The sequence below is a fragment of the Aythya marila genome (assembly GCF_965140915.1).
Source record: "Aythya marila genome assembly, chromosome: 17".
NCBI lineage: Eukaryota > Metazoa > Chordata > Aves > Anseriformes > Anatidae > Aythya > Aythya marila.
In genome coordinates, this window is record NC_139058.1 from 7,561,255 (window position 1) to 7,578,757 (window position 17,503).

Genomic DNA, 17,503 nt, shown 5'->3' on the forward strand with positions numbered 1-17,503 from the left:
AGCCAAACTTTAATATTTTTGCTAAATTTAGGAAGTCACTTGGGTTAGATGACAAATTCCCATCAATTCCCCATTCCCTTGATCAAAGGAAAATACCTTTGCAGACCTTATGCCACTTGCTGATGGAGCTCACTGACACCAGAAACGAGAATCTGAGAAGACAGCGAAGTTCTCCCCAGGGACAACACAGAGTTAAAGTCTTTTAACTGTACCGGTTAAAGTTTCAGAAAAACGGGGGAGCAGCCAAGGGCCATGTGGCTCCGGGCCCTGCTGTGCCAGCAGCAGCAGCATGTCCTGGGGGACGCTTTGAAGAGTGGGACAGCGACAGCTCGGGACCCCTCGCCGTGCCTCCAGCCATCCGCAGCCCGACCACGCTGCCACCCTCGACGGCTTGGTTTTGTATGTATTCCCTCCTTGAATTTGCTGTGTTAAAACATATGGCAGGAGAGGAGCTGTCTGCGGGCTGCCCCCCCCATACACACACCCCCCCCCTGCAGGCGTCGCACCGCACCGGGCGGCTCCCTTGGCTCGGTGCCGCCGTGGGTGCCGCCTGCCCGGTGCGCGGCGCTGGGCTTTCCGAGCCGCCCGCCCGCCGCGCCGCAGCCTCATGTCCGCTCTCCCCGCAGGCACCGACATCAAGAGGGCTTTGGAGAACAGCCCCGAGACCAACATCGAGGATGAGCTCCCCGACGGACCGCCGCAGCCGCGGCCCAAGAACTACCTGCTCCTCAGCATCCTCGCTTGTTTCTGCCCCGCCTATCCCGTCAACATCGTAGCCTTTGTTTTCGCCGTCATGGTAAGTTGTGGACCGGCCCGAGAACGCGATCCCCCCTCCCGGTTTGGGGTTCCGTGTATGTGACAGGCAACCCTCTGCTGTCTGCTCCTGCACGGAGCCGGTCTGGCTGGGGCTCTCCCTGTCGGGAGCTGCAGGAGCAGAGTGGGGCTGGAGGAACTATCTGGATAAAGAGCATCCAACTGCTTCTGTAAACACTTGTCCCCGGTGTGTGGACAAAGTTCGGTGAGGTAGAGAGCATGAGAAAGGGCTCCATCAGGGTTTCGTACAGCTATCCCAGCAGGTATCAGCTCAAAAATTTATCAGGCGTAAAACGCAGAGGGAAAGGCAGTTCAAATCAAGTTTTCAATGTCAGGCTATGTGAGGGAGGGAAGTTTATCCCAGTTAATGAGATTTGTTGCATCAACTAACTTGCACACTGAATTGGACGTACAAAGTATGTGGAAAAGCAGCTGGGGAGCAGAAATTAGATTTGCAAAGGAGTGGATGTGTTTTCTGGTTCAACTAACCAAATTTGATAGTGTGTTTATTATTTTTTCAGTAAATAAGCCCTTTGGCATGATGGTGATCTTATTTGCAAGAAAAGTAGACAAACCAATGATAATTTCAGTTTATTAGCAAAAACCCTTATAGAATAAGTACCAAGTATGCTGAGAGAACAGACTTATTCCTATGTAATTCATTCGCATAGTCCTGAATAATGCAGTAGTCCTGTTAAAGTTAAAAGGACTGTTAGAACAGAATCTTTTTCTTTCAGTTAAAAGTTGCACAGTCAGGTCCAGATTTCTCTAATAGAATATATGATCAGTGTAATCAGTAATACTGCAATGTATTTCTGTTGTTTAGGAGCTGAAAAGGGTTTAAAACATGTTGTGTATTTTCATCCTTTTCTCTGACAGACAGGCTGAAAAGGTAAGCAAAAATATAGCTTTTTTTTTTTTTTCCATTAGCTATTACAATAATTACCTATATCCAAAATATACACAAACATAATCTTTTAAAACTAGTAAAATTGATTAGTAATCACACCTTGATACTAGGATACATGCTTAAAAAAAATACTTACAGAAGCCATTCCCAAACCATCTTCACAACCATTTTTGTCATGAAAAGTATTATGTCATTTTATTTTTTTTCAATTTGTTTGTTTTCTCTGTTATTGATTATGCAATAAGTTCTTTTCCTTGATTTAGAAAGATCAAATCTACTGGTTTTGGTACCCAGCAACCTTTCTTTCAGTGGACACTTAGGGCGCTATATAAACTAATGAGCTGACAATCTGGGCCTGGGGGCATCTGTTCACTATGACAGTACTTTCACCAAAGCACTGGGGTTGCACAGAAGTTAACTGTCAAGGACAGAACCTGGCCTCTAAAGGTTTTTGCACCCCATATGGAGAAATGTCTACCCACGCCCTAGTTGAAGTTTGTGCGGGCTTCTGGAGTCAGGCTTAAGTAACTGTCTCCGTGAGATATATAGAAACCAGGGTGGGAAGAGCACTTCCTGAATGCTAAGCAGTCTGTGCAGGTCACAGCTGCCCATTCCCTTAAAGAGAGGAAACCAAAACTAAACCAATAACCACCACTGTGTGATTGTCTTCTGTTTCAACATTATTCATACCTAAAATCTCACGTTTTCCATGAAGATAACACATCCAAACTTATTTTCCACAGCCCTACTCCCCTGCCTTTTGGAGCTGCAAACTTGTAACTTGCTTGTAACTGCTCTATTCACCACTACTCCTGGTTCTCCATTTTAACTTGTGCTGGTTTCATCTCTCCTTTTGCTGGGACGTACATCCTCCCTCTCTCTCAGTGTATTTCCTAGAGCTGCTAAGAGTTAATGCTGGCATGGTTTTTTTTTCTTTTCTTGTAGAAGATACCTTTGTAGTCTGCACAGGTTGCCTGAGACCTTGTGTTAGAAGAGGTGTAGACCCATAAAAGCAGAATTCTCTATAACAATTTCCACTGTCTAGAATGAACCTGAAAGGAAAAGTCATGTTGGCCTCCAGAGGGGCATGGTTCAGCACCCTGTTTGTCTGTGTGTGTCATGTCCTCTTTAAGTGTTCTCAATTCAGACAATGAAAATAGCATTCACACTAAAAGTAGAGTCTGGGCTCTAACACACCCCCAAATTAAATGACAGACTTGTCTTCAGGCTCTTCAGTTGCCCTGCTTACAGCTCTGGCACTGGTTTCATCGCTCTGTTCTCACCTGTGAGAGCACAAATCTTACCATTCTAGATCTATCTCCTTGACTTTATTTTTGGAACCAACTTCTCCCAGGTCCTCCATATTGTGACAATAAACTTCTTGTTCCTTACCCACTTTGTGAAATCTATTTCTCATAACAGAAATAAGAGGATAGCCAATGAAATGAGCGGTAAACGGCCTCAGTGTGTTGATATTTTGGTATTTCAAGAGCTGCCCCCTCAAACTAGGTCCTGGCCTCTTGTAGATGTAAGGTGTACTTAGCAGCTTTCAGCAAATGGAGATCTGTTTTCCTCAGCAAGGAGAGCCCTTTCCAGAGCCCTTTGCCTAGGGCTCCTGGCTGTAGGATTGCTGTTCTCTTTGGTGCTCTTCTGCCTTTCCAACCAGATGCTGTTATTTCTCCTGCTTCCTGTTGCTTCCAACAGCTGTGTTGTATTGCTGTAATATCTGCAGGCTTACTCAACCCCAGAGGTGCCTAGCTCAGACTTTGCCTGTTCTTTCTCACATAGGTGAGACCACAGGCATCAAGACAGGAGGGTGAAGTGCAGATGCCAGGTCAGGAGGCTTGTGCGACAGAATAGACTTCTCTGGCGTGAGTCTGTGGCTAGGTAGGGTGCCACTGAGCTTTTTGATTTCTTATCTGCAGTGGTGTCTTTCCCCCTACCATGAACTCAAACAACGCTTAGTTGGCAGTGGATTGCCAGCTGTATCTGAGGATTGGTTCGGGTGAACTTCTGACAGATGGAATCAAAGCTAAGTGGTAGTTGTGGAACAGGATGAAAAAATGAATCGTGGATATTTCTGATACCACCAGGTCTCGTAGTTGAATGAACCTTGTTGGCCTTTCTCAGTACAGCACCTTCAGCTACCTTTATTTCAAAGATTTGTGTGGCAGACTGGTCATCTAACCCTGTGTGGCTTTTCTAAGCAGCTTGTAGGTATGTGGATGCGTAACACCATATGGAACATTTTGTACTTAATTCAGTAATATTAAACAAGACTTGACAGCTGTTCTTAAGCATGTTCACACAGACCTCATCTCTGCAAACTGGTTATGCCTTTCCTCTGCACGGATACTTTCAACCTGTCCCCAGAGTTGCAGAGGTACAACGTCTGCATGCAGCTATACAGCCTGCAAAACAAACTCTCCTTTCATTGTGTCCTGTTCATCACATGCCTGCTTCATTTGTCAAAAAGCAGAGATCAAGCCTGGCTCTGAGTTGTTCCCCAGGTCCCTCTTCTTGCTCCTTCCCCATTTGTTGTTCACAGTGAGGAGTCATATTGAGCCAGCACATCTCGTTCTTCCTTTGGTCTGAGTTAGAGAGAGTATCTCATTTCCAGGCACAGCCAAATAGGGTTTGTTGCAGCCTGGCTCATCCAAAGCATAGCAAATGTTGATCAGAGCACCTCAGTCTGTTCTGCCCAGATTTGTTAAAGACATGGAAGAAGTGGGGACTGTTAGCGTTAGGTCAGAGGTTGGACTCGATGATCTTGAGGTCTCTTCCAACCTAGAAAATTCTGTGATTCTGTGAAGATTTCTGTAGTAATTTAGTAGTCTTTCTGTTTTTGCTATAAATGGTCTTCTGGGGGTGTGGAACAGAAAATGCATGTTAAAAGGGATGAATAGTCTGTAGCTAATTCAACATATTTCTGTTCATATGAGGTTAAGTTGCTTCATTGTTGAACTGAGAATATCTTTTGTAAATAGATGTGTCTGAACCTGGTGAAGTCGTTAAGATTGCTTAAGTAAATAAGCAGCTGCAGAACTGTGGCTTTAATTTAGTTTTTGGCTTCACAGAGAATGAGGTAGCAGAAACTTGAGAAATCGTCTGGTATTAGGCTGAAAATGGCTGAAATTTGTTCTAGAAGTTAGACCAAATGTTGCATGCAGATACTGTGTTCTGCATATATTGCATAGCTACTGGAAATGTAGCATTTAAAGCTTTAACAGTTAATGTTGTCTACCATGTTGAAAACTGAAAGCTAGATCCATGGGTTCTTTGAGGTACATGGAAACAAGTCAATTTCAAAGAGCTTTACGTCAGACCCCAACCACTCCCCAAACCTCTTATTTTTTTCTTGAATGCTGTCTAAATTGCACCATTTCATTTAAGCCTCTTAATAAAACAGCTTTTGTCTCCTTCCTGTCTCACCCAAATCCTCTTCTTTATCATTAATGCTATTTTCCTCCTCTTCATTGTGGATTTGTATTAAAATGACAGTACTTATTAAAGTGCACAGGGTGAATTATTTATGTGGTACCTGCAGGAATTGCATGGACATTCTCCAGGCTTCCTCAATACATTAGCAAAATGCTCCAGAACTGCAAGTTTATTGCTATCACGTGTTGTTTACAACTCTGTTCCTGCTTTGAGACCTCATGGGGATCTGAGTTTAGATTGTTTGCAGGACCACTGTCTAGATGTCATGGAAAGCTTGTCCTTTGGTGGGCGAGGGAAGCAAAATCAGGGCTGGGGTGTCAGTGATGTTTTTGCAATATTCCTCCCTGTAGCCACAGTCACATTCATAGCTGCTATAGTTGCTGGCAGAGGCAGGAGGAGAAGTCAGCTTGCTCAAGACCAAGCCAGGCCATTTTCCTTTCATTGACCTTCCTGAAAGTTTTTTTTTTTTTTTTTTTCTGGAGGAAAAAAAAAAGAATAAACAAGAAAGGTCTTGTCCTGTAGACAGGCCTGTTGAGGACAGGGGTGTAACAGGTGAGAGGAACTGTGCCAGCCAGCTCTTGTAACAGGAGGCTGCACTGGTGGAGAATCAGGGGTGACTGTGCCTGAATGATGAGGTGTAGCTAGGCTAATACTCTAAGGAAACAAGGCTTGGGTGGTCATCCTATTTGTTTGTGTATGTCTCTCATCTCCATCTCTTCCCACTTTCCCCATTATATATCGTTTAAGTCCACTATCCAACCTCAACAAAATTTGACAGCAAAGCAGAGGTATTAGAGATATTCTTTAGGGAACTGTAACAGAGAAATATTTAGGCATGTGGGCTGCCAGGAAGAGATGTATCAGTGCTCTCTTTAAGGGCAAAAGCACATCAGCAGCTCAGACTCTCTTAGACACAAGAGAATATGTACCTGTACTTATCCTTGAGATGCAATTCTAGGAATACAGGCTTCAGTGCTCTGGGAGTGCCTTGGCACGAGAGATCTTACTGCAGTGCTAACACCAAGATGCATCTAGCCCATTAACTTCTGTGTACGCTAATTGACAGAACATACACAGATAATGTCCCTAATTATTTTTCTGCCTGGCAAAAAGGCTCTTCCTGGTATTCCATGAAGTCTAAGTATACTTTAGCAGCCAAAGTGCTTTTCTTTGAAAAGCAACAAAGCTATCTAGTGAGGTGTTTCGTTTTTTCAAGTTTACCATAGCCGTTCATGGTTATACATGTCTGGACACAGAATAGTATAGGAAATGGAATAGCATTAAAAGAAAATGAAATTCAGCATTAAGGCTAAACTGAATAGAAGCACAAATTTTTGAAAGCATGTAGCGTAGTGATCATGTAACTAAATGATGTTCCTTGTGTCATTTTGAGGAAAATCTCAGCAACTCTTGATACGTTACTGTGGTAGTGTTTATGACCTGAGTGAAAGCCCATGGAAGCTAATAAATCAACCAGCATTGGATAAGACTGTGGGATTTCCTGTTTGTACAGTGGTAACCCAAGTCTCCTTAGAGCTAACAACACCAGGGCTTCCTAAGTTTGAGATGGTTACATTTCCATGCAGTGGCAAAAGTATGCTAACTTGTTGTGCTTGATGTGGGAGAGGTGTATGACGCTGAAGCTGTCCTGTAGCCAGTGAATATCATTGGCAACATCACCTTTAATATCCCATGTACTTTGAAGAGACTAATTTTCACAAGAAGGAAATCACTGAGTGCCTTTGGTCCTTTGCCCTTGTTCTCATCAGACCTTTCAAATGAGCTTTACTCTGAAGGATCTCAGCCAAACTCTTACAGAAATAAATGATGGCAAAATATTAGAAGTAATTTCCTCTCTGCAGAGCAGCTCTTCTTTCTTTTGGTTTAGTGCAACTGCTGTAAAATTATTTGTCTGAATAATCTCAAACTAGGTTTTAAACCTCTCTAGCTATAAAGTGTGTGTGACAATAAAGGCACTTCTATTGCCATAGCAGGGGTAGAACTAGGCTTTTATTGGGGGGGGGGGGGGGGAAATGACCCATAGAGGGGGCATATTGCTGCTCTAACTCTGTGTCATTATCACCAGATCACCAGTGTTCATTCATTTCCAGCTCTCAAGTCTCAGATCTGGTGAATTAACTGTTGTCCTACCTTTGCTACAAAAAGTGATTTGTAACCAGAGCACTTTAATAACAGAAGCTGGCAGTACCTCGTGTGGTCATTTTCTAAAGACAACTTGTATTATTTAGTCCAAAGAACAGTTCATTTGATCAGGTCCTCATATCCCCCCACTTCCACCCTCCACCTTTTTGGGATACTTCCTATAATGAGATACTAAAGAATAGGTCATGACTAATCTGATTCCCTGAGGAAATATACTGAGATAGTGCAATGGTGTAATCTGATAAAGAAATCTGGACTCAGTGTCATGGCTTATGAATTCAAAGTCTCCTGATCTTTTAAAATAAATTCTTAGTAATAACACCCTTCTTAAAAACTCTTGGATAGCATCTTATTTTGGGGAAATAGTTGCTACAAACTCTCTTAGACTCATATACTGGAGTATTTCAGTGTCCACTGAATCTTCTATTTTAAAAATATTCCCTGTTTTTAAAAAAAAAAAAAAAAAAGTTCAAAAAACCATACAGTCTGTCTCACAGAAGACTAGAAAATCAAGAGTGTTCTTATCATACCTTGCAATCTTTACATGTGATGAATTGACAGCATCTGCCACATCATGGGTGGATAAAGATAAACGTAGGCTGTTGAGAAAATATCTGTATTTCTTATCCACACTTCTGAATTTACATGATAATAATTATCAGCACATTCTAAAAATGCAAAGGGAAAGAATTTCTAGCCTGTGAAGATGGCACTCATGTGTTGTTCAGATGATCTAGTTTTCTTCGTTTTGTTTTCTCCATCACCTGCAAACTGCCTACTGCTTTGAAATTAAAACATTGGTAAAACAGGAATTTAGTAAGCCTACTTGAACCAGTTTTACTGAGGCCTTCTGTAAAAACTGCAGCTTATTTATACTCATTTTCCTGCTTATGGCCCTGCAGAGGGTAAGAGTTTATTTCATTGCAGGTGAAGTGGCCAGCTTCTGTTCAGCTGTATACACTTAACAGTTCACATATCCTACAGAAATATTTTCAGAGATAAAAGCCACTGATTTATGCAAGTGGGTGGATTAGCGCTGATATGACAGCTCTTACGCTAGTGTGTGCAAGAGAACTAATCATATGAGTATAGCTTCACTACTGAAATAAAACACATCTAGGTACAATGAAAGGTACCGAAAATGAGTGGAACAGAAAGCTGGACTCCCTGTTTACCATGGACTGTTATCAGTGGAAATTTATTTTTAAAAAGTGAATAACCATTTTCAGAAGTTCTTTCTACAGCGTCAGTGTGCATAGAACTTATCATTAGTTCAAAGCAGCTACATTGGTTTGTGTACAGATTTCCATTTTGTTTTTGTTTTAAATCACGAACTCTCTGTTTCTCTTCTGCAGGCTTTAAACAGTTATAATCAAGGAGATATAGAAGGGTCAAAAAGACTGGGTCGCAATGCACTCTGGGTTGCTGTTGCATCAATTATCATTGGACTTGTCATCATTGGAATCTACTGTGTAGTTCATTTCACAACGGTAAGCAAAATACTATCGGTTCCAGTGCAAACAGTTCTTCTCTGTGCAAGGGCTTCAGAGTAAGAAACTAAAGACTGTCAGAGTCTGACTCTGTTAAGAACACGTACAGGGTTTCCAAAAGATCAATTTTTGCTCTTTCTCATTTTGAAATTTAGAAAATGCTATTTTCTGTGGAGAAGTGCAAAAGATTGTGCTAGCAGCAGTGGATTTTCTGGAAACTCTTGCAGCTCCCATAGATTTTTTTTTAATTTATGCCAGTTTAATTTAGTCAGTTTCTCCATCTGCAAGACCAAGTGCATAGAGACCCCTAGATTCCAAGCAGTGGAGCCCATAGGTGCTAATTTTCAGTCTCATAATCTGTCCAACATTTCTTTTTTTAACTTTGTAAGCAGAAAACAGTCAATTACTATTTCACCATTTGATATTAAGGTGGTCGTCATAACTATATCAAAAGTGACCACAAATGTAATTTCGACTTGGCTTGCTGTGGGTGAAAGTTGTTCACTCTCGATGCATTGTAAGTAACCTTCATTCAGATATCTGGAGTGGTAGTGAAGAGACTCAGCAAATGAGTCTCAGCGGTTATGCAGATGGATTGCAAGCAGAACAGGACAAAAGTAATAGGGCATCAATATCCTTTCTTAAGGTTGTGCAACATACATTGCACATATTCTTTGCAACAATGTCTTCTTAGTAATGTGCACTCTCCGATAAAATAGCCAATTGAAATCAATTTATTGGTGGCTGTTTAGGTTGGCGAACCTTTTTTCCCTAACACTTCCAATGCACATGTTCAAACTTACGTATAAACTATAAATAGAGATCGCCTCAGTCACCACCGAAATGCAAACGTATCTGGGGAGTGGAATGAAGTAGCTGGTTAAACATGTGCAACGTTTTCAGGCACAAACTTAAAAGTATGAGCTGTAGGGAAGTTAGTGGTACTAGGGTCCATTTCTGTAGGATATTAGTGGGTGGTGCCACAAAGTCAAAAGCTTACTGTATCATTCAGTAGTTTCCCTTGCATCTTGCAAGCAGGAATCTCTTTTCAGTACAGCTTGTGTTCGGTTTGTTCAGCCCTCACAAATTTAAAACCAAGTCACTTCAGGCTGGGAGTGCCAAGTTTTGTAACTGACAGCAGCAGTAAATTCCTCTGTTCACTTCTACTACCTTACTCATCATTTCTCAGACAAGGATAGCAGCCCAGGCTTTTTTTTTTTTAAAGTAGGAGGAGCGAAAGGCAGTATGAGGAGTGGTAGAAAACACTGCCTTGAAGCATTCACATTAACTAGGGCACAAATGCCTATATTTAATTGCTGTCAATATTTCACTTCCCCTACAGTGAGACCCTGTGTGCTGAATGTGAATGCTTCTTTGTGCCTGCTGCCAGATATTAGGAGTAGTTAGCACTTTACGCCTAGGTACTATTTGTAAGTACTTCTAGCCTACCCTCAAGGAAATAAGCAGCAGTAAATCAGTATAATACGTCTTCATTGCTTTTCTTCTTCAGTTTTGTCTTTTCAAAATATCTGCATTAGATAAAAGCATTGTCAGAAACCTGGGAACCCTCAGCATACTACTGGGGTATTACTTATTATTACTAATTATTATACTTCCTGTAAGACAGCAAGATTAGATGTGCATGTTGCTGCAGTTCACTTGGACTATTCTAGCCAAATCTGTTGCTTCTGAACTGTGAAATGAATAGGAAGGAACAAGATACAGTTAAGTTGTGGTGCCCATAACTCATCACTGCAGTAGCTCGTCATCTGAGTGACACTCAGATCGCATGCGAAGGAGAGTGAGCCTGACCTCAAAGCTCTGTCTGGGATCTGGTGGATGAGATCATGGACCTGTGTCTGTTAATTCACAGACTACAGGAACACCCAAAAGGCTGTTTTGCATCTGACTGAAATAAGATTGGAAGGGACTGGTGGACTCAGGAGGAAGATGATCCTTTCACTTTTCAGAAAGTTCCTACCTTGTGAGCCCTGAGCGTCCTTGCATGCCTTGCTTGGTTTACTGACTTGCACAGTAATGGTGACACAGGAAGAACAGCAGGAGACACCTACGTCTGCATGGAAGAAACAGCACTGGCTTTTCATTTTGAAGATCTTATCAGTGCTAAGCCATTTCTGGGCTCGTGCTGCTGCCTTGGAGAGCCTCATTTGTCTTTAATACTAGCATGTTACCTTTAGCAAACTTACATTAAGGTATATGTTTACACATAGGCCTATAGCCTGGAATAGGGCCCATCCAACACTTGGAAATCACCTACTTTCTGCAGTCTTAACCCTGAAAGTAGACAAGGGGAAGCCTTGCATCACTGCAGTCAAGCACCCAGTGATGAAACTCATCTCTTTTGATCAATGTAAACTGGTGTGTTGCTTGCTACATGGAGGAATCACAAAGTGTTAAGCTGCAGCCTGGCTGTCACCCATTCCGCACTAGGCCCAATTTCTTATTACTCCATTCTTTAACCTCCTATCCACTTCTCCTGCACACTTGCCTTGCTGGTCCATTGCACTGAATTACACTTTCACTGATTGCTCAGATGAACTTAAAACAGTATTTGTGTCATCACTAGGTCTAGCCATGAATAGGTGCTCGTAGGCATGTTGTCTGTCAAGAACTGCAGTAAGAGAGGAGCCGTATTTATCTTCCATGAGGAGACATCTCTGTGAACTGAAACAGTGCAGAGAGCTGCATGCCACAGCCTGTGTGTGACCTTAGTCTGCTGTGATATGCCTGGTTTGAAAGTAAATGGCAAGATACCTAATGGCAGGTGACACTGAGCTGCGTACCACATTCTGAATTCTGCCTCTAGTTCTGATATTCTTGACTCAAAAAAAGATGTGGTAGACAAAAAATAATGATGGAGAATGGCTGAAAGGTATGAAAAAAAACCTCTGTTGTGGAAAGATAAAATAGACACAATCTCTTTGGCTTGGGAGATCTGGTAGTTGAAGACAGGTAGTTAAAGACAGTGAAAGGAGGTAAACAAAGAGTGGTTATTTGATGTCTCTTCTGAACGAGGTCAAGAGATATCAGAGGAAAGCAGCCTCAAATGAGATGGAGGTACTTTTCCACAATGCAGCTGTGGAACTTATTTCTGCCCTTTGCAATGGACACCAACAATACAAATCATTTGAAAGAGTAACCAGAGAAGTTACAAAAGAAAGCTTAAATGCAAAGATGCAGATATTATGTCAGGCTCAGAGAGTTTCTAAGCTGCAGATTGCCAGAGTAGGAAGATAATAAAGAGAGAAATGTCACCCTGGATTTAGTCTTCTCATACACACTCCCTGTAGGCATCTGCAACATGTCACTGTCAGAGACAGGATGCTGCAGAGGTGGCTGTTTGCTCCAACCCAGTACCATCAGTTTTATATTCTTTCATGAAGCCTGTTAGCAGCCTTTCCACTGACTTGAACGGATTTGGAGTAAGCCTTCCTGTTTCTTGCAAAGTATTTTGATCAGTGAAGGTTGATAATTTCATCAGTGAAGTGTTCTCCAGTAATTGAAGATCTGGGTTTTCAGATCAGTCTCCAGATTTTTGGACCAGTCTCCAAATTATGTTTTGTTTTACTTTTTGATAACACAAGACGCTTGGTGTCTTTGGATTTTATTTGAGTCTCCCTAGCAGAATACAGGAAAACATAATCCTGGGCTAGGACCTCCTTAGTTAAGGAAGCCTCAGGTATCCCAAGCCCTGATTGTAGCTGGATTGCAACATGATATTATACTTCCTGCTTGTATTCTTGTATTTTTACTCCATTACCAGTCTTGCTGCTTAATAGTCTGAAACAATACACAGCTTCTAATAGCACATGCTTTTAGGCTTTCTAGTGTCTGAGTGATGCTTGAGATCAGGGCAAAACTAGAGGTTGCATGAGTTTTACTTCCCAGATGAGCAACGAAGCGTGTATCGTCGGAAGCACATGCCTCTTGTGCTGCTCTCCAGTGATTCTCTGCAGTCTAGGCAAGTGGGAGTGAGTCAGTTGAAAATGTGGAGATCTAGTAAGAGGTTTTGGAGTGTAGTAAATATACAAGCTTCTCTGCATAGCTCTGTATGAGATAAGGGACTGTTTTGGTATGAGGAAAGGTATCTGAAGCACTGAAGGAAAGAAATGAGAGAAACTCCTGGCAATGGACCAGAGTCCAAGGCTTTTTCATTCGTATCAGGAGCCCTTTGTCTTTACCTTGAACCCCAGGGATACGTTCAGGGTGAAGTTACCTTCTGGTAAGAGCCTGGGTGAGAAGGGTAGTCATGTTCAGTGACTTCAGAATTTCATGCAAACCATTATGATATTTTAATGTTTGTGTAGGGGAGTGTGAACTTCTGACCCCTTCTGTAATCTCACTTGAGCTAGAACTTCACCCCAAGGAAGGCACAGAAATACCACCTGTCAGCATAGCTTTGAAGAACACAGAGGCTGTTCACACAGTCAAGCTGTTCAGAAAACACTAACTCATAATGCTTCATGATCAGAAGGGCCTTAAATCAAGCACATTTGTGTATGTAGCATTGGTAATTAATGGTAGAGAGAAAAGAAGTAAGCATTTATACTTTGCACCAGGGACAGATGTATACTTATATTCTTTTTACTAACTTTTAAATAGTTCTTAAAGAGAAAAAAAAAAAAACATGCAAAATTATTTTAAACATCTCTGCTTTCCCCTTTCTGAGGCTCTCAAACACCTTGCTACCATTTCACTGAGTGACTCTCTTTCACAGATAGAATAAATGGAGTGCCAGCAAGATCACAGGAATTATGCAGCCAGCTTGCAAATCTTTACATTGCCCATTCTGCTTTCTGTACCTTTTCATAGCAAAGATTCAAGGAAGTCTACCTGTCTTTGGCTGCAAGGATTGACCTGCCAGTAACTGAGTACAAGACCTGAGGTCAGGGCATTCCTGTTGTCTTTTATCCACATTAATTTTTGGCATCCACCTAACTAGTGAGCTCACACTGCTGCTTCTTCTATATGTAAAGGCACTAACCAATTCTTTCCTTCATCACCTGCCTCTTTACTGGATTTGTAAAAATGTAAGAGCTTAAAGTCGACTGACTACTACTGAAGTCTGACACTATATCAAGCATGTTCAGTGAGCTCAACAGCTGGGTAGTGGGCAGACACACATGTAGAGGTACAGAGGCAATATGATTGCTTTAGCCTCATTCCTTTAGCAATCCACATATAAAAATCTGGTCAAGTTTTTTTTTTTTTTTTTTTTTATCTGTGTATGGAGAGAACGTTCCCACAATAGATTCAGCCCATTGGAGCCCTCAGTAGTGTCCAAGACAAAATCAGAAAATGAGTTAATGTTATCTGCCCCATATATTTAGTGTTGAGTGCCGAATGTATTGAGTCCTCTTTTAAGGAGCTGCTAAGAAGTAGCTGCTTGATGGAGAAGATATCTCAGGATTCCAGGAGAGAGCCCATAATCCAGAGACAAGTCAGTGAGATCAGTACAACCATGGGTAATGTCTGACAGCTACCCACAACAAAAGAATTTGAAGGAATTTCTCAGATCTTCCTCTCCTAACACAGATGCACAAGAGAAGAGGTATCCCAGTCTTTTTGAAAACTGTCATGTATAGCTGTTGTATTTACCAAGTTGTCTACTACTGAAAGTATTGTTCCTGCCTGACTGTTTTTATGTACCACTTTAAGGAAGCAGAGATGCTCTTGCCCTTACAAAACTATGGCAAATAAGAGACCATTTCCTGGCAATGAAAGATCCTAACTTGCATTGATTCAGGTAACCCAGTTTAAAAATTCAGTTCAGATTGACAGATGACTGGTGCCATTAGAAGCTTAGTGCTTTGATTCAAAACTGTATTGAACCACTAATCTAGAGGGCTGTTTGTTAAGGGAACAAGTGCCACTAAATAATGCATCCATTAGATCTGTAGAATTAATAATTTAAACTCACAGGGCAAACTCTGTCTCTTCCTTCTTTAAAAATACATATTTTTTGTGTCCTTGCAGCATGCTATCTGAAGACCAGGACTGCACTTGGAGTATATCACCATGTAAATCTCAGAAGGGGAAAAGTAAGAAGAAGAGAAGGAACCCCTTCTTTCCAGACTGTTAGATTTGACCCTACAAGTCTGCAGAGGCATGTTGCTGGTGGATGAAATGATAGCCCAGTTAGTTAATCAGCATGGCGTGACCAGGTTTTCAAAATTATTTATTTATAATGAATCTCAGTATAAAGCAGCATTTTCTCTTTTACCCTAATATATAATGTGATTTGCCCTAACTACTCCTTTTTTTTTTTTTTTTCATTTACATGGAGTAATGTATGCTGGGTCCATGATGTTCCCTGGCTGAGCCTACCCAAAGCCTAATTATCCAGACTGTTTGTAGTGTGCAATGTAAGATCTGATACACAGCCCACTGAAGCCAGTAGAAATCATGTCACCTCCAGTGGGTTTTGGATCAGGCCCTTAAGGATTTTTTATTCCTGTAAAATAGTCTCAATATAGCATAATCATAACAATGGGTTTGTGATTTTATCCTGATATGTGATTTTATAATGCTGTGGGTGTACTCTGACTCAGTGGCTGCTTTCTTCTGTCACCCTCAGCTTTTAGGTCTTTCCATTGGACTTTTCACCGTCTGGGACCGATGCCAATCACCTAATTGTTAGAAGACGCTTTTGTTCCATAGCATCTATATTTTTATTAATTATTTCTTCTTGTTTTGTTGTCTTTCATTGTTGAACTCCCTTGACTTAGCTCCAGTCCTGCATTAGAGTTGCATTGATCGTATTTTCCTCTTTAAACTTCATGCAAGAAGTTTTTCTTTTTTTAATCTCACAAACAATCTTTTTAAATAGTTGTCCTTCTTCATCCCTTTGTTGTTGTTCCTCTAGCAAGTCACATACTTCCATTGTGTTCTGCTTTGTTCATGCCTTTTTTTGTTTAGTTCATCCTCTCGTCTTGCTATGAATAGTCTATATATCAATGCAGTTAGAGATGGACAGACTATTCTACACTTAATGACATTATGTAGACTCTTGCTGATCCTGAGTTATTTCTCAGTGAACAGCCTTAGATTACAGAATTGATGGTCTCTAAATTACAGCAGTTTCTTGACACTTTATGAAAACTTAGCATGGGACAACTGGTTTTTATTAGCTGAAAATTGTTTGAAAGAACATGTTTGTTGTATTGGTTAACACCAATATTCCATTTTCAAAGGAGTAAACTCTGTGAGCATTAACACAGATGACTACATCCTCAGTGGCGGTTGCTCCATTTGCTTTAATTGTTACTACATCTTCAAGCAAGCTATGCCAACTTACACTTACTCTCCTTGCACTAATGTAGATCTGGATCGACTGGATCTTTATCCAGAAATGCATGGGAGTTTCACAGGTGCATGTGAGCAATGCATCATGCCTGGCAGGAGTACACCTATTGACAAAAATAAATAAATAAAAAAAATCTCCCAGAAATCTGTACCTGTTAAAGCATATGCCTGGAAGTAGCATGTATTTTCTGTGCCTTGGTATTATACTTTTAATGTGCTTTTTCACTTTTCTTTCTGCCAGATTCTGTTTTTCATTGCAGTCAGTGATGCACAGCCTATCCTTAATTGCTCCAGTATAAAACCTCACTCACATCAGTGAAATCAGTTGATTTCTTCAGCATTTACACTGATCTAATTTGTCAATGTGAGAATCTTGCCACTGATTTTGAGGATCACAAGAATTGGCTGTCCTGTGAACTTCTCTGTTTTTTGAATACTATTTCAACAGTCTGATATGTCTTGTGGGACTTTTAGTAGCTTGCCTTATTATCAAATATGATAGAACTGTCATTGAGAAGTGGAATAAAATTACTTTTAATTCACGTCCATTCTGGTATGTGGGAAGTTCTTTCCTAACTTTTGTTGCCTCTCCTATTTTAAAGAGTAATTTCTCTGTCTCAAACCTACTGGACAATTTCAGAACGAAATCAGTGAAAACAAAAACAAGACTTCTGACCTACGTGATACTGTTCAACCAGTCTGTACTGCAGCTAATACATGCAGAAGTTGTTTGAGATGAAGTAGTGCTCAAAATATCAGCAGGGCAGGCTTTGTGCTTCATTTTCAAAATGCCATCCAAAGAAAGAGTCTTGAGGCGTTTTCAAAGTGGGCCTTCAGTGGTTTCTTTAGGGCTTTGGTCAAATGAGTTCACTAAAGGAGGTCACGCAACAGGTAACAGAGGTCAGAGGCCCACTACCTTGCGTTGCTGGCATCAAAGCAAACACCCCTACATCGCTGTAGTAAAACTTCTGTACATCAACGTACTAAAAATCAAAGCATGCATAAAAAGTTTCAGCATTCTGCAAAACATTAAATTCCTGCACTGTAAACTAAACCAACAATAGAGGGCTGATGGGGAGAAAGAATTTCAAAGATATTTAAGCATTAGAGGGTAGGGATATGTGACTTGAAGTATTTTTTCAAAGTTCCTAACAAGCATTTAAATCAATAGGAGTTAGACAGCTGCCTTGTTCAGATGCTTTTGAAAACCATGCTGGAAATCTAACTTGCATCTTGGTGTTTGTAAATATCTTTGAAGTCTCACTCTTAATATAAGTGAGAATTGAGCCATTGTATCTTCAGTACTTCTGAAGGGAAATGTTGCTACCTTACAGTGCTATTGATTGGTATAAAAATAAAA

At 41.0% G+C, this 17,503-nt stretch overlaps 1 protein-coding gene across 3 annotated transcripts; it reads left to right on the top strand.

Annotated features, from left to right (window-relative positions):
* The first annotated feature begins 583 nt into the window (after nucleotides 1-583).
* On the top strand, nucleotides 584-16,685 carry TMEM233 (transmembrane protein 233). 3 transcript variants are annotated; one of them, XR_014318661.1, is made up of 4 exons: nucleotides 584-796; nucleotides 8,683-8,817; nucleotides 14,815-15,002; nucleotides 15,416-16,685. XR_014318661.1 is itself a non-coding variant. In XM_082773902.1 (3 exons), exons 1-3 carry the CDS (start codon nucleotides 608-610, stop codon nucleotides 14,824-14,826), a joined length of 336 nt encoding a protein of 111 aa, XP_082630028.1. In that variant the 5' UTR covers nucleotides 584-607; the 3' UTR covers nucleotides 14,827-16,685. The 3 variants fall into 3 exon arrangements, 1 of the variants encoding a protein (XP_082630028.1); XR_014318662.1 differs by having other exon boundaries at nucleotides 14,815-14,944; XM_082773902.1 differs by having other exon boundaries at nucleotides 14,815-16,685.
* Nucleotides 16,686-17,503: the final 818 nt, after the last annotated feature.